Below are 24,978 nucleotides of genomic sequence, written 5' to 3'. Positions count from 1 at the left end.
TCTTAGTTCATGATGATGTATCGTGAAAAATGTAGACTTTTCATCACAGCGTATTATCGAACAACTATTTAAGTATTTTTAAAAGTAAATATGACAAAATTGACAAGTGACATAGTTGACAAACGCCTTGTCGAATTCCGACAAAAGTTACGTCACACACGAAATTTTCGTTTTTTGTTACAGCAAAAGACTTGCTGTAACTAATTCAATAAAACATTGTTTGCAGAAAATGCAACAATAAGCATTTGTATAACTGAAAATTTAGTAAAATGTTGTCATTAACTTCTGCATTGGTTCTCCGAAATGTTCAGCAGAGAAGGTAATTATTCACTGATTTTTCCTTAAAATTTTAACTGTTGTAAGTTGATGAAACGTCAGCTAACAGTTTTTGCTGGATGTGTTTGCTGAAATTCCAGCTCGGCAAAGTTCAGCAAAATTTCGTTAAAACTACGCAAACGAAGTTTCTGATTTCGGTAGCTTTACACGACACTAAAATAGGTCAATAATATTCTTCTAGTCCTGTTAACAAAAAGCTGTTAGTTATTACATACATGTTCATTGTATCTCTCATTAGGTTAAAAATATGAGTCATTGTGTTTGTCGTTCACAGTTCGAGGAAACTTAACACAAACGCAGATAAAATGGCTCTCCGATGGCACATACGCTGCAAAATCTTTATTCTGTATTTTTCCACAAATAACCGAAACCCGTTTCGCATGCCTTCAACCGACCACGGTATGCAGATCCGCCATTGCTGTGCTTATGTCTTTCACTTTCAAACATTTTTGGAATGCTACTCGAACATGACATCCTTCCCGTGGCTCTACTTCACGTAAGCGAAGAATAATAAACCACAAATTGAATTAATCAAGATCAAGGTTTACTGGCTCTTGCTGGCTGACCCGGGGATGCCATATTGGGAGGTAAGCCTTCGTTACCACTTAAGCCTTTTCAGTGCCGGATTCCGGATGCTACGACGTAATAACTGCCATACTCGTTAACCGACCGCCAAAATGGTTACAAAGAGGCTCTTTTTTCAACGTTGCAAAACTTTTGCTCCAGTGGTTCATCACGCCGTCAGGTGCTGTTGACTTAAAATCAATATTTTCCGGCTTATTATTTACGCAGGCCCTTAAATTCACCGGACGACCTTGGTTCTTCACCGATGTAGATGTCGGTAGCAAATAATAACGCATAAACCGGTCAAGCGTCAAGCGTATAACCGAATTTACACCATCGTATTATGAACTTCCAAGATTCGGCGTCCATCGTCTGGCCCAGATTAGTCATGTAAAAAGTGCGCCTTCTTGCCGCGCAACGTTCAATCACGTCTGCCGATGCGAACTGAGAGGGATTTATCATTTTGTCACGATCCCGTCTGAATTGATCAGTAACTCATACGATTTGCACACAACATGACACTGCCGTCGACCACTTAACAACAGCCGGTCCGGTCCGGTCCAGTCCGATCCGATCGTCTGTCGGTATGGCCTCGACGGAAGGAAGATGTATGTTTCGGGCTGCTGCTCATGTGGCCAGAAGATGATGTATCAACTTTGACACAGCGAAGCAAGAAAAAAAAAATACTACTCCTTATTTGGAGCGTATCGCGAAGACCCTCTCGTCCTTCGTATGTCCGTCGAGTTTGCATGAGAAGAACCGTTGTGGCAGTAGGTGCTGTAGAATATAATATGAGCACGAGAGTTGAATTCTAGAAGCAAAACATTTGTAGAAACATAAACGGGTAAAATTGAGCGCACGAAGCCACACCTATTGAATGCAAATGAGGCGAACGCTTTGGTGACAGTTGGAAGTATTTTTTTTCTGCTGAACCATGCATTTTCGGTCAATGCACAGTAAAACGATAACCGCCGGAGCCGTTCTCAAGTGACTCGACAAAAAAAAGTCAAGTTTTATGGGTTTGTTTTGAGTTTTTACTTGGGTCAAACAAAGCCACATCAACAAGTTGAACGCTTCTGAAGATTCTGAAGCTGAATTCTGAAAGATATATAGATAGAAAGAGAGTCTTTCTACCAGGTTTTTACTCAATTCAGGACGAAGTTACCCAGCTTCAGGTACTTGCAATTGACGGTACAGACAATAACACCATACTCCCGTCTTCGGTAAACTCTGACATAATAAGGTAATCAAATTGAAATTCATGTTCTCGACGATGACCAAAAATGGGTAACCGTCAAGGTCGTCTGCACTGCATACGGCCAGTCGGCGACGACTCTCGTTGTGGTTGGTTCTTCGCGCGCGCGTTCCAAGCCCCGTTGTTGCGAGGGTCTTTACATTTTATTGTTTGACTTTTAATCTGGCATGGGTTGACCAGGTGGTACGGTCAGATTCAGTGAGCATTTAGTTCACGTGAAGGGAAGTGCTTGGCAACATCTCAATTTTTCGCAGTGTTGGCGAGTAAATAATTCGCGTTCGATCGCGACAGTGTTCTTAGTTTCTGTAAAGTGATCCGCTACTGTTAGGTGGTCTCCATTCGACGAAACGTATTTCTACAATTGGTACGAGTTCCGGGTAGTTCACTTTTTCACTAAAATTTGTGTTAGGAAATTTATCATCAATTAAAACAAACAAAAACTAATCATTGATATCCTTTTTTTTCTCTTTTCGTCAAAAACAAACAGGTCACGTGCGGTCACGCGGTTTCCAGTGTGTTGCTAGGTTTCGGGTCCGATTCAGTCGTTTTGTTTTAGTGTAGTGAAGTGAGTCACACAAAAATCCACCCACCATGGATGCGATTAAGAAGAAGATGCAGGCGATGAAGCTGGAGAAGGATAACGCGTTGGATCGCGCCCTTCTCTGCGAACAGCAGGCCCGCGATGCAAATCTGCGCGCGGAAAAGGCCGAAGAAGAGGCCCGCCAGCTGCAAAAGAAGATCCAGGCCATTGAGAATGACCTCGATCAGACGCAGGAGGCACTGATGGCTGTCAACGTCAAGCTGGAGGAGAAGGAGAAGAATCTGCAGAACGTAAGTAAACGCCTAGTGTTTTTTTGCGAGATCGAAAGATTGACAGAAAGAAATCGAATCACTGACAGATGGATTATTATCTTCGCGACGCTGTTGGACCAGAGTGTACACGCAAAAAAAAAATCCGAATGTTTAAATCATCAATGCGATTAGTTACATCGACCTAAAAAAAAGTTGTTTTAAATCAACATAAAACATTTTCAACCCGCAAATAGGGTCTTCCAAATCAAAATATTATAGATCCAAATTCGAGACTTTCGTTTGTCGTTTTTGAAACAGATGATAGAAACGCGAACCAATTTTCCCGCTCAACAATTTTGATTGACAGATTACCATGCTGAACCTTTTTAAGTGGGAGGTTTCGGGATGTTTTACCCTATTAGACTAATTTCACGAATAGATTTCGGAAGTACCACATCACTTTTTTTATAAACAGGCTACGTAACTATAGAATACTTGTACTAAGGACAGAGTAACAACTACATATGTTCTTTTTGATTTGTAGAGAAGGCATCATTATTACTTTGAATTTACAGAAAAAAATAATAAACCAATAACTAATTTGTAATACGACAGGATACGGGTTTGAGTCCAGTCTTTGCGGTAATTTTTTCGCGAAATATCTTCTGCTAGACGCTACGTCAGTTCTTTTCCACTATGTTTTCCTGTTGGGCTTGATCAAAGTACCAATGAAACTTTATCTTTTTCTACTTTCTGTTCTACTAATCACCCTTGTTCTGAATAACGACGTGTTGTTTTTTCGATCGTATTTCATTCGTATTCCTAATAACGCTAGCAAAATCAAAGGTAGCTAGGATTCGACCGAACCATATTCGATCGGAAAACCAATACGTCGTTATTCAGAATAAGGGCGAATAACTCCTTAATTTTCACGTTTACTCGCAAAATATTCGTGCACAATAAAAGCGATTTCCATTTTTCTATCAATATCAGATATGTAACAAATTTTTGTATAATAACACAGATATAGTCAAATGAGAAAGTAAATAAACAGAATCTGTCAATTTCTTTTAGACGCTTTTGAAATGTTTACGTTGTAATAACAAACCGTTCAGCAAACTGAACGAGCAGCCTTCTTTTCGTCCGTTAAGCAGTTAAACAACAGATCTTACCGCTTTCTTATGTCGTTTTCGCTTGATGCCAAACCACAGATAACAGATATACAGGCTCACATATGAACTGTGTGTATCAGCGTGGCGAAAACTTGCAGATGTCACCACGATCGACACGAGATTCCACCACGATTTGGATGTCGCTTTCACATGAGCCACAATTTTTGGTGCAACATTCGCTTCACGCTAGATTTTTGTTTTGCTGGAAGAGGAGAAATAGGCACAATTCTTTTTGTTTTATTATGTGATTTATGCGTTATTGAAATAAAGTTGTCTTTAACATCACAGTGAAATCGTGTGATAAGTGTTAAAATTGTTGTAGTTCGAATATTAATATAACAGGCAGGACAATTTTGTTAACGTTCCGGGACGTAGTGGAACGTTTTGAAAGATCGCGGCGAATAGTCGAGTAGGTCGTAGTAGTGTTTCCAAAATAAAAGCCTTGGTATTACATTCCTGTAGCGGAATTTGACCTTCTGTTTCAACAGACTTCGCAGCCGATTCAGAGTGTACAGAACCATTGCATGGCTGGTGCCACGATTCTACTGACACTACGAATTTTTCCAGGTCGGGGCTCGAACATACGACAACTGGTTTGTAAGACCAGCGCAATATGCATTGAGCCGCCTACCCGGGACGAGTAGTGTTTCCAACGAATAGCAAATTAGAAATTTGCACAGGATTTTGAAAAATTTTGTTCGATCCTGTATATCTGTTATCTGTGGTATTACACATCATTTTTTTACGGATGTCGGTAAAATGTTGGCTTTCAAACAGTTCATTTACCGAATGATCGGTAGAGTTGCACTGAACTTCAATCTGTCATAATTGTACTGACTTTCGGCAAAAAATGTCACACGCCACAGAGTTTCGGTAGAATTAACTAAAAACCCCTGGAATGAAAATACACGCTTAATAAACAAGAATCACACCATGTTGTTTTCCAATTAATTTAGGACGCGGGATGTCTAATAATGAATTGTATTAAAATAGTGACATATATTTTGCTGCGATTATCGCCGGCGTTCCAATTCAAATACATTACGATATGTGTTCATAAAGGGTAATTTTTTAAGTGATAGGATTTGATAAAAAAAATAAAAAATTATGAAAATGTTGAAACTTCGATAGAACGATCAATATAATATAATGTTCGAAGATGATTTCATGCAAATGTTCATCGCGGCTCCACTTTAGATAGCCCATACGCAGGATCCAATTTTGGCACACTCTCTCCTACATATCGGCCGGTATTTCACGAATAATGCCACCGGCCTATAATCAACATGAAACAGTGCCTTTTGTGGGATAGCTTCTGGCTAATCTTCACTCCAGATATGGTAATTTTGCTTGTTGATGTATCCATTCAACCCGAAATTAGCTTCATCGTTGAATACAATTTTTCGATCAAAGTGGGATCTTCCTCCAACCTGGCCAGCGCTCATTGATTATTAAATTATAGACCAAACAACGATTCATGATTACATTATAGACTAAGCTGAACAAGTTTGGCAATGACGTAAGACACGATTCACGCGTGATCTGTCACAAACAGTGTTGCAAAAAAAAAATACCAGCAAAAAATTTACCCTGTATATTTGATGGAAAATGCTGATTGCCATCAGTGATTATGAATACTAATATTTTCATGTTCACACAAACCAACTAGAAATTAAACACGCCGCGTTCCTGACTTTCGGGAAGTAATCCTGTTTGACATTTTAGTTTACTAAAATATCTCACTATTAGTAATACATTTACTAAGCATTAGTAAACCTGTTACATGATTAGTGAACAGTTTACAGATTACAGTACACAGATCATGGTAGTGAAATATCCGTTAGTTCTTTGACAGTTGATAGGAAATTATAAATACAATTACTAATCGTTCAGGAAAAATATAGTTTTTCGGATCTCAAAAGTAAAAATAACATTTCAGTTGTTTTTCAAAGAACGGCGAATCTAACATTGACAGCAAATGGAGAAAATCATCGATGAATGTTTCGACTTTGGTTTCTAATCGTGTTTAGAAATTATCGTATATTCTCAGATCAATTTATGATTAGTCGATGAATTGTTAGTTTATCTTCAAAAGGCACGCAAATGTTACCACTTTCCTTCTATATCCACTGAATAAATCAACATAAAAAGAGTTTCGCACTTTTTCGATTTGTTTACTTTTATACTTCCTGTGTGAATTATAAAGATACGCCCTTGCGCATTTTTCATGAAATTGGCTGGTTTTCGCTACTAAGACAAATCTGCGAGTAGTTTCATTGTCTCTTTTACTATTTCCAGTAATACAAGGTTCGGAAATCATCTAAAATAAATATTTTCGCCCTTCCTTACTAGCAATTGAAGTATCGCCCTGTTTGATGGCATGGAACACGGAGGGCGAAACTTGCATAAACAAATGGAATGACAGTTTCGTTTTTATAGTTCTTTGTATTACTAAGATTGAGATTTTTGTAGAATACGAATTTTTAGACAAAATTTTAGGATTTTGAAGCATTTATTGGTAGGAGAGACAACCTCGATTTGTTTACTTTTGTAAGATTCGTCCTTATTTGAAAAACAGCTGATTTACGATTTAATTGCAATTGAACAATCCGATAAGCGTTATCACCGCGAGATGGCGTTATGGTGATTGTTGTGACATATCCCATGGATTTAGAAAAATTTTTGACGAATTTTTCCATATACTTGAGTTTGAACGAATGCAGATAACAAAACCTTACAAATAAGGGTAATAATAATGATTATTCACGTGTTGTCATCAAACATATGATTTAAAATTGTCCTATACACTTGAAAATTTCTGATGGAATCTTAAATTTTCAGTTCACATACAGATTTGATTTAGATGATAAAACATGAGTAAATAGACGAGTAAAACAACTTTTGATCATAATTTATTAATTAATCTCAAAATCCAACCATAAAAACAAAGAATTTCCCAGATATGAAAACAGTACCCAACCTCACTTCTTCGAATTTGATATTTCATCTTACGATTTCTCCATAAATATCAATCAAACATTCCGCGAAAAGTTACTGAATCAATAATGATCGACTTCTTTTACCACATTTTTTTGTATGTTAGTATTCGATTCATAAGAAAAAAAAGAAACCCGTAATTTTGTTCGAATCTTCAAACAAAATCTGAACATTATCACCATTGCTTAGTTCAAAGCTCGCCACTTGAGCAGCGCCGCGATCGCAGAAGAGTGGACTGGACTCTTCAATAAAAACGAGCATGAATTTTGCTTTTAGCTCGACAAAATCGATCCGGATTGAATCAACTGCCGAGTCATCATTAATCGAATATGAAAGGATTTTTCTTTGTTATTGTATGAAAAAATTATCACAAAAGTTACACGGATAAAAATACATTGCCGGCACCATGATTAAAAATCATGAAATCATGAATAATGTCTATCATGAAAAAAAGTCTTGATTTTATGAGCAAAATGATTGATATCATGAACATGAAAATTTTTATGATATCGATCATTTCACTCATGAAATTTCATGAGAAGACATGGTTCATTATTAAAAAATCATGGTACCGGCAATAAATTATTATCCGTGTACAGTTGTGGGAAGGTGGTGTTGATTTTAATCTAGCATACAAAAAACTACCCAAAAACAAACATAACGACAAAAGACAATTAGTTTTATTTATACGTTTTCTAGTTCCTCGAGCAATGGCGACGTGGTGCTTTGTAAAACTGACTAGAGACATTAGATGACAGATATCTCACCGAGTTTCAGTAAAAGCTAACTCAATTTGCTGATTCCGTTATATTTGTTGTTTACGAATTTGTTGATTTCGTTATATTCGTTGTTTACTGAAGTTCAGCATATGAGTAACATTTTGCTAAACTTCCACAAAAAAACGTGCTTTACCGAGATATCAGAATATTACTTTAACGAATTTCGGAAAAAAGCATATGGATTACTGAATAATCAGAAAATATCATGTTGTCGATCGAATTCGGCATTTCATTATGCCATCTTGAGAATCGGTTTTAAGTGTGAGTGACAATAACAGTTCTGATTTGATTCAACCAATGTTTTTTTCGAAATAACTATCATTTGTTCATAACAACCATATCCTAGTTTAAAGCAAGCATTTTTTGTTTGAATCTGCGGTATCTTGGTTTGAAACATCAATTTTTCGGGTTTGAAGGGCAAGTAACCGTTTTGTTATTTTATACAACAGGTATTTTTCAGTGTGTACGTGTCAACATTTATGGAAGATTTTTCGAGAAGTTAGATATGCTTTGATTATCTTAGATTCACGACGAAGGAGATATTGAGTGTATATTTCAAAAATACAACAAAACTACCATACTAACTGTCATAATTGATGATCATTCTGAAAATTTCTCGAATAATGTTGGGCCTTAGAAAGCTAACATTTTCACACCCTCTCATTTTACTACTACCACAGAACGCGATGGCATCTAGTCGAAGAAGCCATTGGTTTGGTTGAATTTTACCTCAAAATCGCCGAGAAGCATGACTTGAGTATCTCCCAAGTAACACAATCTGTCTCTGTATCGTATTTATAACTTCTCTTGTAACCATTTTCGATTGAAAAGGTGTACTTTTACTTGTACGTTGTGTAACAGGTATACGTTTTTGAAACTTACCTCGCTTTAAAATGTAGATTTAAAACAAACAATTTTCGAGGGTGAAAGACATCAAATTGTTTTTCTGTTTGAACAAATAAAAACAGAATTTTCATCACAAGCATAGGTTGAAAGTAATTATGTATAAAGAAACGCATGCAACCATGCAAACAACAAAATTTTTTTCTGGTATTTTTATGAATCAACTATATTTGGACTAAGTCCAAAAGATAAAACAATTAGCGAAATGGTTCACAGTCCAATTTTCAATTCAAACTAACAGTCAAATGTTCCACTACTCAAAAAAAAACTAGAAATAAACCGACTAAAAATGAGTAAATTTCCTGTAATTTGTTTAGTGATTATTTGCTACTGCCAAGAAAGATCTTCACAAGCTAAATCACTATTTCATGCTGGCAACTCCTAAAGTTATAATTCATCGACTTTCTGTCCTTTCCAACCGCAAACTGGTGACATTCACTTCCGGCCAAGTGTCCGTCAACGCAAAAAAAAACTCAGATAGCACCAGTTGGTAGCTACCCAGTAAAAGTAGAAGATTAGCGTCCTTGAACTGATTGTGCGAGTTTTATTCATAGCAAAAGCGCAAATTTTCATGATATTCGGTTGAAGTCTTTGTAAAGCGAAAAACACGCAAAATGTAAAATGGCGATCCCAAATGACGGGCTTGTGCGTTGCAAGTTAATTTTAGCAACCTTGCGGGGCGGAATTTGCACTCACCAAACGAGTGCATTCGAAGGAATTTCACCTGAACTCAATACTGTAGCATCCGTTTGCGATACTTTATTGCATAATTTGTGGTGTCAGTTTGACGTGTTGAATTATGACAACGGTTTTGTGACATGATTCACGCTCGATGTCCTGGGTAACAGAGGCACATTTTCGGTGGATTGTGCGAGTGTGACTCGAAGCACGCTTTCCGAACACGATGTTGGGAAAACCTATTTTTAGGACCAAGTGCCAAGCGATCGGTATTAAATATGGCGTCATCGTTTTTCTCGGTGCAGATCGGCTCATGCGCGTTTTATCCGCCGGCGATTTGTTCAAGCTGGGATTAGCGCTAGATATTGACCAAACGTCCAAACGGCAACTAGCATGCGACCAAACACGTTCCCGAAGATGTCGTCCGTCAACGGACATGTCCTGTGTCTACATGGACTTTCCGCTCCCTCTCTCTCGCTTTTTCTCAAGAAACTATAGGTTGGCACAAGCACCGATAGAACCAATCATCGTCTAATTATATAAAACTGTTTATTGGTATTATCGGGGCGCTGTCAGTGACTGTTTCGTGATTCGTGACTGGTGCGGGGGTGGAAGCGATTCACGAACCAAAGAAAGAAATTGTCGACGAGGGTCAGTAAGAAGAACAGTAAGAATGCCGGCTGATGGGTCCACGGCCGAGATCGGTGCGGAGTTTCATTCATGACATAAGTACACTATCCGGCGCATTGTTGGAAAAGACGGGATGCAGTGAAAACCGCATATCGTGCTGCTTCTCTACAGTGTATAGAGATAAAAAATATTGCATCCGATTAGTTTATCTCGTTTGTAATTCAAAACTCGTTAACAGTGAGTATTGATGTTGGAAAAAGTACAAAAATACAAGTGCTGATAGTTCTGAGGAGAATGATCGGAGTGATATCGTATGGAAACAGAAAACGAGGATCAAACTGCTTCAGTCGGCATCGTCGTGTCTACGGCGGAAATGGTGGAAGACGAACCAGAAAAGCACGTCATGCACGAAGCCGTGCAGCGGTGATATCGAAGTGTAGTACAAGTGCTGACCGTGAGAGAGCGTCGCTAGCACTGATCAACTGTGGCTTAGAGCAGACAGTATGGGCGAATACGAAGGTGGCGAAAACGAAGCGCCACCGAACAGCGAAACCAGCAACTGGCAGACGTAGCGCAGTGTCAGTGACAGCAGCCAGTAAAAAACAAGAACAAGTACGATCGCAAAGTTCGGCAAGTTTGGCCGATGGTGGTGCTTCTGGTAAAATGTGCGAAAATAATCCCGTTCCGTCTGGAGGTGGCACGGGAAGGAAACGAGGTCACCAGCATCATCCCCGATTCGGGGGCAACCGCAAGTCGGCCGTGCCAGCGGAGGATGTGATTGCAGCTTTACGGAGTGCCTTTGACAACGGCGGAGGATTACCACTAGCTGTTACGACGGGTGGTGGAAGTAGTATTAGCAGTAGCTCGTCATCGTCGTCACTGCTGACTGGTACGATAAACACAGACATAATCATCTATAACGATGAAAATGCTAATCCGCAGCGGAATGTCAACCGTGCGGAGGAGTACAAACAAACACCAATGATAATCGATGCTGATACTGATGAATGCACTGTCAGCTGCAACGATGACGATGTTGTAAATAACAATCTAGGCCAGGATCTCAATGCGGAAGTGGACCAGTTTCAAGATCCGATCGAAAGCATAGCGGAGGTTGATGAAAGGCTGTCAGAGCCAAGTGATGAGTTGATTATTCAACAACAAAGCAACAGCAATAGTCTAATTAGTAGCGACATAAGCAATAGCACTGCTAAAAATGTAATAGTGATAGAAGACGACGAAGATGATGACGGCGGGGGTAGTGCAGCTAGCGGGGAACCGTTAGTTATCAAGCTGGACGAAGTGACCAGCGGTCAGGAGCTAGTCAAGCAAATTACTAAAAAACTGAAACGAAGCAAAAAGAGTCCGTCCTCGGATGATTCCAGCAGCGCTAGTGTTAGTCGGAAAAAATCCAGTAGCAGTAGCAAAAAATCTTCCAAAAACACCACCGATGGCAAGCAGCGGAAAAAGGTCCGGACAGCAGGCTCGTCGGAGGTGCAGAAGGTGCAACGGGCTTCCGGAGATGGAGCACCGAGCGATGGCGACAGTGGTTTGGCGACGGACGACATCGACCCGGATGCGGCGGAATGGGCCAAACTGAGGTGCACCAGCGAACGGACGGAGGTCATCGCCGAACGGGAACATCGACGGCAGAAACGATGCGCGGACTATCCTGGTTTGGCATTCGGTCGATCCATTTTCAGCTCCGACACGATGATGAAGTTCAACATAATCCGGAACGAACTGCATAACATCATGAAGACACAACTGAAACGGGTAATTACCTTTGCTTTCGAGCTCATATCGAATATGACCGGGGTGGGAAGAAAATGTGTTGATTTGAGTGAAAAATCATTTCGATTGTATGCAAAACCATTCGCTTTGAATACACATTTTCTTGCGTTTTATTCAATATGCTCAAGCAAATTTAGTCTATAGACTAGTGGCAGCAAATCACAGAAAATGAAAGAAAGAAACAGATTCATGTCGAAATTTTGTTTGAGACGTAGAGTGTGTGTGTCAGTGTGTGCTCGCACCCGAGCAACGAGCATGTGTTATTTATTTTTAGCAGTAAGAAATTTTCCAAAAAATGTTTTTCTTCGCAAACGCAAATCGCGGCGGCGGCGGCAGAACGGTACATTTTCAACCCACATAAATTGCCCGAAAAAGTGAAGAAAACGGCGAAAATCGGTGAGCGCTGCGCGATCAGCTCAGTAGGGAAAGAAAAACACAAACACATGGCGCCCTGATGGTGTTAGTGGTCGATCTGATCTATCATACCGATCGGGCACATGCAGTACCGAAGCAGGCCAAGCGAATGGGGATCGGCTCATTTGACCGCATGGACCGTCATCAGCCTTTGGTACAGTACGGTAAATTTGATTACCGGTGTCCGGTTTTGACAGGTGTTAAAATATAATTTTATCGGGGTGTTCAAACTAAGCTTGAATAATTCATTTAAATTTTTTTTTTTTCGCTTAATATAGTTTTTCCGTCCGTACTGTGTCGTGAATGACTGCCCGACCCAGAACAAACCTTTTGTTGTTTATTCAAGCGAAATTTCTCGTTGCCATACCTACCAGCTACCAACGAACATCTCGATTTCTCTGATCGTATCAAAAATAAAACAGTCAGATCTATCTAGATTTCAAGATCCTACCTTTCACTCAATCATTATTTACTTTGTACCACTCAAAAAGCATAGTGCGTAACCTTTCACTGCGAGCAAATTTAATTATCTTTCCGTGTTACGTGCCCAGCATAGAAAAAAGAAAGAAGAAAAAAAACTAATGCAGAAATTGTGCTGCAGAGGAACACAATCAACACTGTCGAAGAGTTGGATAAGTTGTGCAATTTCGTTGCATGGTTTGCTTCGATGGTGATTCGTCGTTGCCTTACGCGAGAGGCGCTCAGCGGTGGCTAGTCGGTCTTATCGCTTTAAAAGAAATTACGAATTTGTTTTGATAGCAAGATTGTAACATCAACAGCAATAGCACACGATTGTCCGTTCATTTCTGATGTCATCCAAAGAATTAGAGCAAATTTAAAGCACAGTTCAAGTACAAGTTGAAGTTGAAGTTGAAGATCCGAACAATAATTTATAGTTGGTGATGGAAATTGTGCTGAGCTGATAATACTTAGAGTGCATTTCTCGAGTAATTTTTCAAAAGGGCGTATAAGCAAGTGACAGTTTCTCTTTAATCACTCTCTCTTTCGATTGTTGTGATGTGATTAAAAAGATTTTTTTTTATATCACTATTCTGTTTGAAAGTCGAAAGTTTCGAGTATAATTTCATGCAAAGAGTTGAGTGATGAACGTGGAAACCGCTTAGAAATTAATAGACGAGAAGGTAAACAAAGAGAAACTGTCCTTTGCTCTTACGGCCTTCTGAAAAATCAACCGAGAATGTTCTTATATGTTTCACCGCACTGATTTTATATTTGACGCCCAATCATTGTAAAACTTTCAAGGTAAAACCACAAGCTTCCGATTTATATTGGAAACTTTCGAGAAATTGCAGTAATGGATCCGTAATAATTAAAAGAGAAAGTGAACAAAGATTAGCATTATTAGCAGATAGGCCCTTTTTTCGTGGCCCTATCGATATTGTTATGATTTTATAGTCAGAAATTATCGGTTTTTTGGTTGAATGCGAATTTTGAACGCAAATGTATGAGTACACTGAAGTCTTTTTTTATGCGAGTTTACGTACCTCATAAAAAACCGCATAACTCTGAAAACTCGCATAACTCTGAAACATTGCATAAAAAAAACCGCAGAAGGGAAATTACATAATTCTGAAAATTCGCATAAAAAAACCGCATAACTCTGAAACTTCGCATAAAAAAACGCATAATTTCGAAAATTCGCATAAAGTCGTATAAAAAAAACCGCATAAAAAAAATTGGAATTTTCAATTTTTTAATTAATTTAACTTCAAAACCCTTATTAATCCACCTAGTGATGAGATAATGCCTTTCTCTTGCCATTTAAATATGTAGTCTCATTAAAACATTTATGACATTTCATTTTATCCTCGTCAATTAGTATTGTAAAGCAAAGTCTTGGCATTACATTCCTTTTGTAGAATTTGGCCTTTCTGTTTCAACAGACTTCGCAGCCGATTCTTAGTGTACAGAATCATTGCATGGCTAGTACTATGTATCCTACTGACACTAAGAATCCTTCCAGGTCGGGGCTCGAACACACGACAACTGGCTTGTAAGACCAGCGTCCTATGCATTGAACCGCCAACCCGGGACGATTGTATTAGTATTGTAAGCTAATCAAATAACCTAATAGTAGCTTCCAAACCAGTCTAAGTCTTTCGAAATCGACTCTTTTATTCTGTTGCATTGAAAAACACTGGGATTTGTCGGTTACGTTACATTGCATCTTCGAAACAAAAATATTTACCATTACCCTACCAAATTTTATTGACATTGTTAGTCTTCAAATAAGCCTAAGTTTATCGAAATTTGTTGAGTCATTTGTTGTCATCAAACGTATGATTTAGAATTGTCCTATACACTCGAAAATTTGGGATGAAATGGAAGAGTAAAACAACTTTTAATCATAATTTATCAATTCATCCTAAAATCCAACCATAAAAACAAACAATTTCCCGGATATGATAACAGTACCCAACCTCACTTCTTCAAATTTGATATTTCATCTTACGATTTCTTCGATATTTGATCAATCAAACATTCCGCGGAAAGTTACTGAATCATTAATGATCGATTTTTTTACCAAATTTCCACACGTTTTTGTATGTTAGTAATCGATTCATAAGAAAACTACAAGGATCAGCCCCATGGGGTTGTTCGAGCCATTGATGTGGAACAAGGCATCCAAAATTTCTAATGATCGACATTTTCAATTAATCGTCACACTTTTGAATCCGCAAATGCACGAGAGTCTACTTAGTCTTTATTATGAACCAACACCGAACACGCGAACCCAAAATATAGACTATATTTGTCATGATTTGTATTTGTTTTTTGCCGACGAAATTACATCAATAGCCCAAATGTATGCAATTATATGTTTGTACATGCTTGCGATACAGATATCGATATTTAAGCTTCTTTTCGCCAAGTTTGTGTTCAAGTTTTGTATGCAAGTAGTTATTTTTATAGCGTTTCTCTACCAGGAATAACTACCATTCTGCGATTTCGGTTGAAGCGATAAACTTTTTCTCATCAATCGAATTCATCTTATATAAATAAGAAAAGAATCTTAGGCACTCAAAATATATCCTTGGGGTAGTTGTCAATTTCTCAGGCGAAACGACATAACATGGAATTTCATCCAATCTTTCATGACACAAGATCAGGGCATAGCAATTAAAGCTTCAAATCGTTTTATGGCACTTTTTGTCTTGCTGTCTAGCAACAACCTACCTCTAGCAAGCTACGTGTAGGACTGAAACGTTAGCTATAATTTTGCTTATATTTATAGCTTCGCGTGCTTTCAACAGCTTCGCTTTTGCATCGATTGACCAATCAGAGCGCTGCTTTCCCTTTGATATATCGCTTACTCCTTCAAAACCGTCGACTATGGTAGGGAAATCCGGTATGCCGGAGATTTTTTGCATGCAAAATAGGACACTGCTAGCTATTAATCAATATTTCAATGATATACTATTAAAAATATATGGCTATGAACATTCAAATCAATACGTAGAAATTTTTCCAATCAAATGATGACATGATATTAATAATTGATACAAAATTGACTGAGCTGTAACTGTTCAAAATCTGACCACATTTCTACATGTATTTTTCTTGAGTTTCTAGTTTGCACCCCTATATAGAAATCAAAAATGTGTTCCACATTAAAAAAAATAAAAACCCGACATTTTTTTCGAATCTTCAAGCAAAGTCTGAAATTATCATCATCGCTTAGCTTGAAGATTCGAAAAAAATGTGAAAATTTGGTAAAAAAATCGATCATTAATGATTCAGTAACTTTCCGTGGTATGTTTGATTGATATTTACGGAGAAATCGTAACATGAAATACCAAATTCGAAGAAGTGAGGTTGGGTACTGTTTTCATATCTGAGATATTCTTTGTATTTTGGGTTGGATTTTGAGATTAATTGATAAATTATGATCAAAAGTTTTATGACTAGTCTATTTACTCATGTTTTATCATCTAAATCAAATGTGTATGTGAATTGAAAATTTCAAATTTCAAATTCCGAGATTGTCAAGAGTATAGGACAATTTGAAATTATGTGTTTGATGACAACACGTGAATAATCGTTTTTCTTACCCATATTTGTAAGGTTTTGCCATCTGCATTCTTTCAAACTCAAGTAAATTGAAAAATTCGTCAAAAATTTCTTTAAATACATGGGATATGTCAAAACAATCACCATAACGCTATCTCGTGGTGACCATGATTGGATTGTTCAATTGGCACATTCCCGCATTGGCTAGGCTGCCAGGCGGGTGACTAACGGCTGCCAGCGGGCACAATATGGCTGGCAGCAATTCTGGTGTCCGGCTGCCACACCGTTACCAGACATACACCTTAAACGATACAATAGTATCCACTAGGATTTCTAAGGTAGACGTGGCTACCAGCCGTTTGTCATACCGATGGAATTCTTTGACATTTTCAGCGAAGGTGAAAAGATGAAAACGCTCGGCCAACTAAGATACAGACGACTATGTTTTGCCAAATTTGATTTGACAGCCGTCACAGAAACAATTTTGGTAACCGTCTGGTGACCATGGCTGCCCAGGTAGCCAAAACGCTATGCGGGTTGTCGCAAAACTGAATTACCGGAAGCGACGCCTGCCAATGAAAAATGGAACCAAGAAAAGGAGGATTCTTCCGAAAAATTTCATATAGGCAGTAGTGATTTACGATTTTTTATGTTTATTCAATGGTACTAATCGATATCAGCAATGAAAACAAACTCGGAGTAGAAGAAAATCGGTTACAAAATTATTACTACTACTTTTTTAGTGTAAACTACGATTAAACATGAAAAATCTTCAGAAATGTGTGAAATTTGGTAAAGTTAGGTTTTTTCGGACCAGCATTTTTTTAAACAGAACCCAATAATGATATCACAAGTACTGAAATGTTTAGCGATCGAGTACCATCTATTTTAGATATTTTATCTGTTATTTCCAGGCATTTGAAAAATGATGTTGAATGGTTTTAGTATTTTAGGATATGTTCTCAAGAACTCTTCATTTCAAAATAGAAGAAAATATTTTCTTTTCTTTGGTGTAATCATTTTTAGTTTTATAAGATGATATGTTGACCAATATTGCGATCTGGAATTTGATTCGGTTCGGTTGAGGTTATTTTGAACCGAAGACATCATATCATCAGGATATACAGCTCTCACATTTCCCGAACAAATCGTAAACAACAACTTATTTGCGAGCATGGCGCTGACAGGTGTGTCCGCATGGAAACTCCTACATACAAGTACATGCGCACCCATGACATGATATGCTCAATGCGATGCCGTGCGATGGCGTAGCTGAACTGAAGACCTATTTCTATCAAAGCTGACAGGGTCTGATGTTTGCCAAGCATCCCAAATAATCACAGAAAAGTAAAAAATTAAGCAATTTTAATAGTGAAAATTGAAAAATAAACGTGAGCACTGCTCAGTAATCAATAAAAGAACAACTTATTGTTACTGACTGATGCAATCTTTGAAAAAAAATATTGAGAAATGTGATGAACTAGATTGTTCAGCCCTTCGAGTTGAATTTGAAAAATTATTACCATAGCTTAGTTAAATTATGAATTACTGAGATGGACAGGAAGTGGCATTTGTGTTTAATGTAGGACAGGCCCAGGCCCAGGTGACTGATTGTGACAGCTACAAGAGGGAAACTAATTTTGAACATTTACGTTAAGAATCTAACGTGGTAAGGACAGAAAATTATGAAATCATTTATTTTGGTTAAATGTACTGCAACATTTCCAATAAATTGTATTGGCACTGATTGCGGGGCGAATGCTGTGTCAAATGTTCACGGTAGTTATGAATTTTTAACTAAATATTTGAATATGGTTGCTTACAAAATCAACTTGTTATTCGCGTTTTTCAAAACATTAATTTATATTCAGTCGAACAACTAGGAGTCATTAGTTGCATTAGTTTACCGAAATAATTTTTCGCATCGATATTTTACCATACTCGTTAACTGGTTGTTAAGTTACGTACGTTACTTTTCAATTATTCAGTTAGTAACCTCCAGCAAAATCAAACATCAGAAAACGCTACCGTAACCATTATTATTTGCTTTCTTATACAATGTAAAGCCATATCTCCACTTTCTTGATCGTAAGTTTTTCTATGAGTCGCACTCGCCGCAGTGGGCTTAGACTATGATTTTTTTTATATTGTTCCCCACATTTTCCGCTGTTCAATTACCACTGTTTTGTGTAACGGTTTACGCCACCCACCGCCCGATAGTTAGAAACCTCAGGCCTCAGAGGCCAGGTTCAAAGCGCGATGCGCTCAAAAAGCCGTGTAAATATTTATACGTACAATACTGCAAATAATAAATTTATATCTGGCCTTTAGCGCAGTGACTGCCGGGCATGCACAGATTGGGTGTGGTCGGTTTGTTTTTTTTTCTGCGTTAAATGTAAAAAAAACTGTTGCAACGTGATAAGTTTTGTTGAGATGGACCCATTTCTTTAGGGTGATCGGATTCTCTGTGCAGTGAAAGAAGTTCCAGTTGTGTCACAAAACACAACAGACTGGACTATAAGATTTTCGCACCGCTAATTGTTCGCCACCCACTCAGAAGAAAATGTGCGAAACGGACGGACTTTCAGCGGGCATCTGGTATGAATAATTCAAAAGTAAACCAACACCCATTACAGTTTATGGTTTCGCTTAACGCAGCCAAGTTGTGCCAAGCCAGGGAGCTCTATGGGAAGAGTTGAATTCTTCGGTCCGGTCCGGCGGGTCTAAAAATATCGTGCGAATTGGAAAATCCAACCAATCGTCGTCGATCAGTGGCGGCCAACTGAATGTGATTTAAATTTTATGAATGCTGACTACTTTTTGATTTCTTAGTTTAAGAATACATAACATTGAAATATCTACCTTGTTTGGTAGTAAATTAGAATTAAGGTTTCTGATTGTTCGTATTCGATCACAAATACTAAAACGGTTTGATTAATTTTTTTAACAAAACTTCACACCTTCATTTAATTTTTGCCCGAGCAACAATATTGTTGACAGTTCTTTCTTATAAACAAATTACCGTTGATTCAACTTGTAATTTCATTTTTGAAATTTGATTACAATGTATAAAACATTGCTAAACTGATTTAAGTATTGATCGAATAAAAAAATTACTTTTGATCGGTATCCACACGAACATAAAAGTTCTACTCAAGCTTTTATTAAACAAGACTTTCTTGGGATGCATTGGTAGCTCTTGCAATGCTCCTGACTGCTCTTCACTCCAGATGCAGCAATTGTTGACGTATTCATTCAACTAGAAATGAGCTTCGTCGCAGAACACAATTTTTGGACAAAACCACTTTTTGGATCTTCCTCCAACTTTGCCAGTGCTCATTCATGATTAAATTATAGACCAAACTGAACAAGTTTGACAACGACATGAGACACGAATCACGCGTGATCTGTCAAAAACAGTGTTGCCAAAAAGATATCAGCAAAAAATCATCCTTCATTTTTAGATTTAGATACTCAGTAGAGGTAAATTTCGCATAATTCTTTGTGAATCAATTGTTTATCTTCCTCCAACTGGATCTTCCTCCAACTTTGCCAGTGCTCATTCATGATTAAATTATAGACCAAACTGAACAAGTTTGACAACGACATGAGACACGAATCACGCGTGATCTGTCAAAAACAGTGTTGCCAAAAAGATACCAGCAAAAAATCATCCTTTATTTTTAGATTTAGATATTCAGTAGAGGTAAATTTCGCATAATTCTTTGTGAATCAATTATTTATCTACACCAGAACCATAATACTGGAGAACACTGTACATTAATTAATGAATCAAGTTCGGTGAATTCTGAACTTGAATTCCGAATCTTAGTAAAGGAACCAGTCCAGATTCCATATTCCGAATTTAGTTTCAGTATGCAGGTTCTGAATGGTGGAAAGAAGTCCCAAAACTGAATTTAGGAAGTAAACTCTGAAACTGAATTCAGGAACTAAGCTCCAAGATTCAGGTTCAGATCTAACATTTAGTTCCAGAATCTAAAATTCTTATTCTAAATTTTGTTCATGAACTTCAAATCAGAATGCTAAATTAGAAGCCCGAGCAAAAATTAAGGAGCTAAATTTAGTTCCAAAATATAGTTAAGAATCCAGTGCCAGAATTCAGAATTAGGTTTCAGTTCTAGAATCATAGTTATTAATTTTGAAACTGTAATCTGGGGCTAAATTCTGAACTTGAAATTGAGTTCAGAATTAAGGTGGACCAGAACCCAGGTCTGAATTCAGATTTAGAATTTAATCCAAAATTCAGTCCCCTGGAGCTGCTGATTGCAGGCAACTGCTGGCTATGACGTCCGAAATGCGAATGCGGTTGTCTGAATGTCGATCGAGTAATCGAATAGTATTTAATCGATTAGTTTGAAATCAATATTCGATTATTGAACTAATCGAACAACTCAAATAAACCAGTAATCGATTAATAATCCTGATAATGGATTAGTTCGAAGACGTTACTCGGTTATCGAAATATCGAGTAATTCGCAAAAATTCAACATGCATAAATGCTTAAGAGAGAAGATCTGTCTTCGCTGCCGCTGGTTGAAGGCAACTGCTCGCCACGACTAGAGATGTCGGAATATTAATCGAGTAATCGATTAATAACTCAGATAATCGAATAATATTTAATCAAGTAGTCGAATTAATTATCGAAAAATTGAAAAAAAAACCAATAAAAAAACTAATAATTATTTGAGTAATCGATTAATAATCCTGATATTCGAGTAAAATTTTAGACATAAGAATCATTGTATGGCTAGTAGTACGATCCTGCTGACACTATGAAAACTTCCAGGTCGGGTTCTTACACAAAGCTAATTTTGAAAAGAGGCCCTCTCGTTTTCTCATCGAACATATGAATAAAACAGCCTGTATATTTGAAAATCTCAGAAATGTACTTTTGTATAAGTCTTTTTGTCTGATTTGAAAAATAAAACATATTTGTACAGACGAACGAAATCAATTTCGAACTTATTTCATCTCTAAATTCAACCACAAAAACTAAAAATTACCTTGATTTGTAAATGAGGTTTAGCACTTCTTCGAATTTTACATTTCTTTTTACGATTCATCCATACTTCATGGAATGAAAAGTCACGGTCATCTCACAGAAAAAATCGTGAATAGTTTCGAGCCGTTTCGTTGAAAACAAGTCTTTAGATAACCCAATACCTAATTTCATGACAATCCACTAGTGTTTGAATAACAGCTGATCTCTGATACGAGTTCTAGTTTTCATCAAGCTATTGTAAAAGACGCACCAGCGCATTCATGCATAAAAGCAATGGTGAAATTGCATAATTTGCAGATCGGATTGGTCCACCATCCCCCATATTGTCCAGATCTGACCCCCTGCGACTATAATCTATTTCCAAACTCCCATCTCCAGGGAAGGAACACCGATGGGTCAAGTGTATTGGCAAAATGACGCTGCCTTGAAATGTAGAGGCCCAGCTTGTTTAGAGATGATACTTTCAACAAAAGCTGTCAAATCAGCAGGAAAATTTTTAATTGCTTCACCTTTTTAACGATTTTCCATAAAAACGGGTAAATTCTTTTAAAAAATCATAGTAGAAGTGGAAGAAAAAGTTTCTACTCTGATGTGGTAATGTTGATCTTAATTTATTGTGCGAAAACTATCGTTTATTTAAAGATGAGCATTATACTTGGTTCAATACCATTCTTCAAATGCCCGGAAATAACAAATAAAATATGTGAAATAAATGCTACTCGATCCCTCAAATTTTCTAATTTTCGAGAAATCATTATTGAACTGGTTTCTGTTAAAAAAATACTGGTTCGAAAAAAAACCTAACCTCCCCCAATTTCACACATTTCTGAAGATTTTTCATGTTCAATTGTAGTTTACACTAAAAAATTAGTAGTAATAATTTTGAAATCGATTTTCTTCTACCCCGAGTTTGTTTTCATTTCTGATATTTATTAGTAAACAAAATAGTGAATAAACAAAAAAATCGTTGCAAATTACTACTGCCGATATGAAAATTTTCGGAAGAATCCTCCTTTTTTTGGTAACATTTTTCAATGGCAGGTGTCGCTTCCGGTAATTCAGCTTTGCGACAATGTGTCAATCGCTCTAGATGGAGATTATACTGAAGAATAAAATAGTTTCCGAGGTAAAAATCGACTTTTTCTTTGTTATGCCCGGGACTTCTCATTCCATGCAGTATATATATATTTATCAAATACTAGCTGACCCGTCGAACTTCGTCTCGCCTAAAGCGTATTTGTTCGAATTTATGTTTTCGGATAGCAGAATTGTCAATCGACTAAGTGGTTAACGTTTATCTCCATTATTTTTCTGATTACTTAACCTACAATCAACGGAATTCGAAACTCATTCGCTTTAGCTAAAAACGGAATATCACCAAAAATTAATGTAAAAATGTAAAATATTTCTGTTCAGCAAAAATTGAGCAAAAGTATAGATTTTCATCTCATCCTTTGAGTCAATGCATTGAGCAGAGATCCCTCTCTACTGGCTTGGACATAAAGGATATAAGGTGCCACGTTTTCTTCTACAGGTGTCGAGTTTTCTTAATCGATAAAAAAGCTCACTAAATAGATTTTTTTATTGATAAACTTAACACAATGTTGAAGAGTTTCTCTTCTAGAGTTGTTCATTCAGTGGAGTAGGATATATTTACAATTTGTATTCAGCCCAAGTAACTAAAACTTCGTAAAAACAAAAAAAAAACCCTTCTTAATCCACCTAGTGGTGTGATAATGCCTTTCTCTTCTTTCATAACAGTCTCATGAAAATATGTTTCATACATTTATTAAATAATTTTAGACGCCAATTGATTCAGATTGATTTGAGTAGTTCACAAAAGCATGCTTCAGTGTTTTATGTCACACAGTCAGCATCATTTTTCCAAACTAGTGCTTGACATTTGCGCTGCCTATTTGTATGAGAACAGTGATGCTAATCTAAAATAAAAAAGCCTTCTTAGTCCACTTAGTGAAATTTTCATATATCTTGAAAAATCACCATAGGGGGGAGTACATGAAATTTTCGAAATCGAAAAAAAATTTTTGATGCCAAAAGGCTTAGAATTGCATGAAACGTCGAGATTTAGTGTCATCTCGAAAAAAAATTTTTTTGAAAAAATCGACTTTTTGGGACTTTTTCTAAGTCCCAGAAAGTTGATTTTTTCAAAAATTTTTTTTTTTGAGATGACACTAAATTTTGATGTTTTATGCAGTTTTAAGAGTTTTGGCATCAAAAAAAATTTTCGATTTTGGAAATTTCATGTACTCCCCCCTATGATGCTTTTTCAAGATCGATAATTGTCAAACCTTTACCACCGGGCAGCACCCCTTAAGCATGTCCAATTTAGGTCAAATTTTGCATGAAGGCTTTTTTCGAGGTGCTTAAACTTTTGAGCACTAGAACTTTACGAAAATAGAGTTGATCCCAAAATTTTGGCTCCCTTATATATACAAGAGCGGTAAAAATCAACGTGTTTTGTCGGTTACGTCACTTATACCATCATATATCTGGAACCAAAAGTCACAACCATTTGATCTTCGAACTTGATCAACGGCCCGACAGTAGCTTTCAAACGAGCCCAAGTTTGTTAAAATCGGATCAGCCATCTCTGAGAAAATTGAGCGCGTTCAAATACAACGCTTTTTGTCGGTTACGTCACTTATACAATCATATCTCCGGAACCAAAAGTCACAGCCATTTGATCTTCGAACTTGATCAATGGCCCGCCAGTAGCTTTCAAACGAGTCCAAGTTTGTTCAAATCGGTTCAGCCATCTCTGAGAAAATTGAGCGCGTTCAAATACAACGCTTTTTGTCGGTTACGTCACTTATACAATCATATCTCCGGAACCAAAAGTCACAGCCATTTTATCTTCGAACTTGATCAATGCCCCGATAGTAGCTTTCAAACGAGCCCAAGTTTGTTAAAATCGGTTGAGCCATCTCTGAGAAAATTGAGCGCGTTCAAATATCTTCGAAAAGTGCACACACATACACACATACACACACATACACACACATACACACACACACACACACACACACACACACACAGACATTTTCCGATCTCGTCGAGCTGAGTCGAATGGTATATAACACTATGGGTCTCCGAGGCTCCGTTCGAAAGTCGGTTTTTCCAGCAATTCTAATACCTTTCTATAGAGAAAGGCAAAAAGATTTGGCTTAAGCAGCATACAAAGTAATCTGAACAGTCTGTTTTTAAGGAATTACTCATACTTGAATGTTCACTCGACGCAACAGAACAAACTTTGAAGCAGTTTCGTGTACAGCTTTTAGGCAGCGAGAAAGTTTCCTCAGAACTTTTTCTGTACGTTGAAGTTGCCAAAAAGTGCCACGCGTACTTTAGAGCTCTAATAAAGTGGACATTTTTCTGGTACTGTGGAATTTTTGGTTGCTTAGAGAGACTGCGCTAAAATTTTAATTAGATATTATACCAATTTGAAGATTCTTCACAGAATATTAAATATAAAATGGCATTCTCAGTAATCTTGAACATTGATATCTAGTTGCCATTTATTGTGTGCGCTTAGTATAATCTAAATCATTAGAGAACAAAATGCAAGTAAAATTTCTTAGTGTGACTACA

At 37.3% G+C, this 24,978-nt stretch overlaps 1 protein-coding gene across 24 annotated transcripts in view; it reads left to right on the top strand.

Annotated features, from left to right (window-relative positions):
• The window catches only part of LOC131427772 (tropomyosin-2), a 134,567-nt gene that overhangs the window by 15,136 nt on the left and 94,453 nt on the right, over nt 1-24,978 (top strand). For 11 of the 24 annotated variants that reach the window (XM_058591260.1, XM_058591259.1, XM_058591254.1 and 8 more), the window contains exon 1: nt 10,386-11,882. In XM_058591260.1, coding sequence (XP_058447243.1) covers nt 10,401-11,882 — 1,482 coding nt within the window. In that variant the 5' untranslated portion in view covers nt 10,386-10,400. Of the gene's footprint in view, nt 1-2,400; nt 2,520-2,642; nt 2,987-10,233; nt 11,883-24,978 lie in introns of those variants that run through there. The other 13 variants (XM_058591269.1, XM_058591268.1, XM_058591265.1 and 10 more) reach the window with 6 other exon arrangements.

Source organism: Malaya genurostris, chromosome 2, assembly GCF_030247185.1.
Source record: "Malaya genurostris strain Urasoe2022 chromosome 2, Malgen_1.1, whole genome shotgun sequence".
NCBI lineage: Eukaryota > Metazoa > Arthropoda > Insecta > Diptera > Culicidae > Malaya > Malaya genurostris.
Note: the sequence above shows the minus strand (reverse complement) of the source record. Positions and strands in the feature narration are given on the sequence as shown.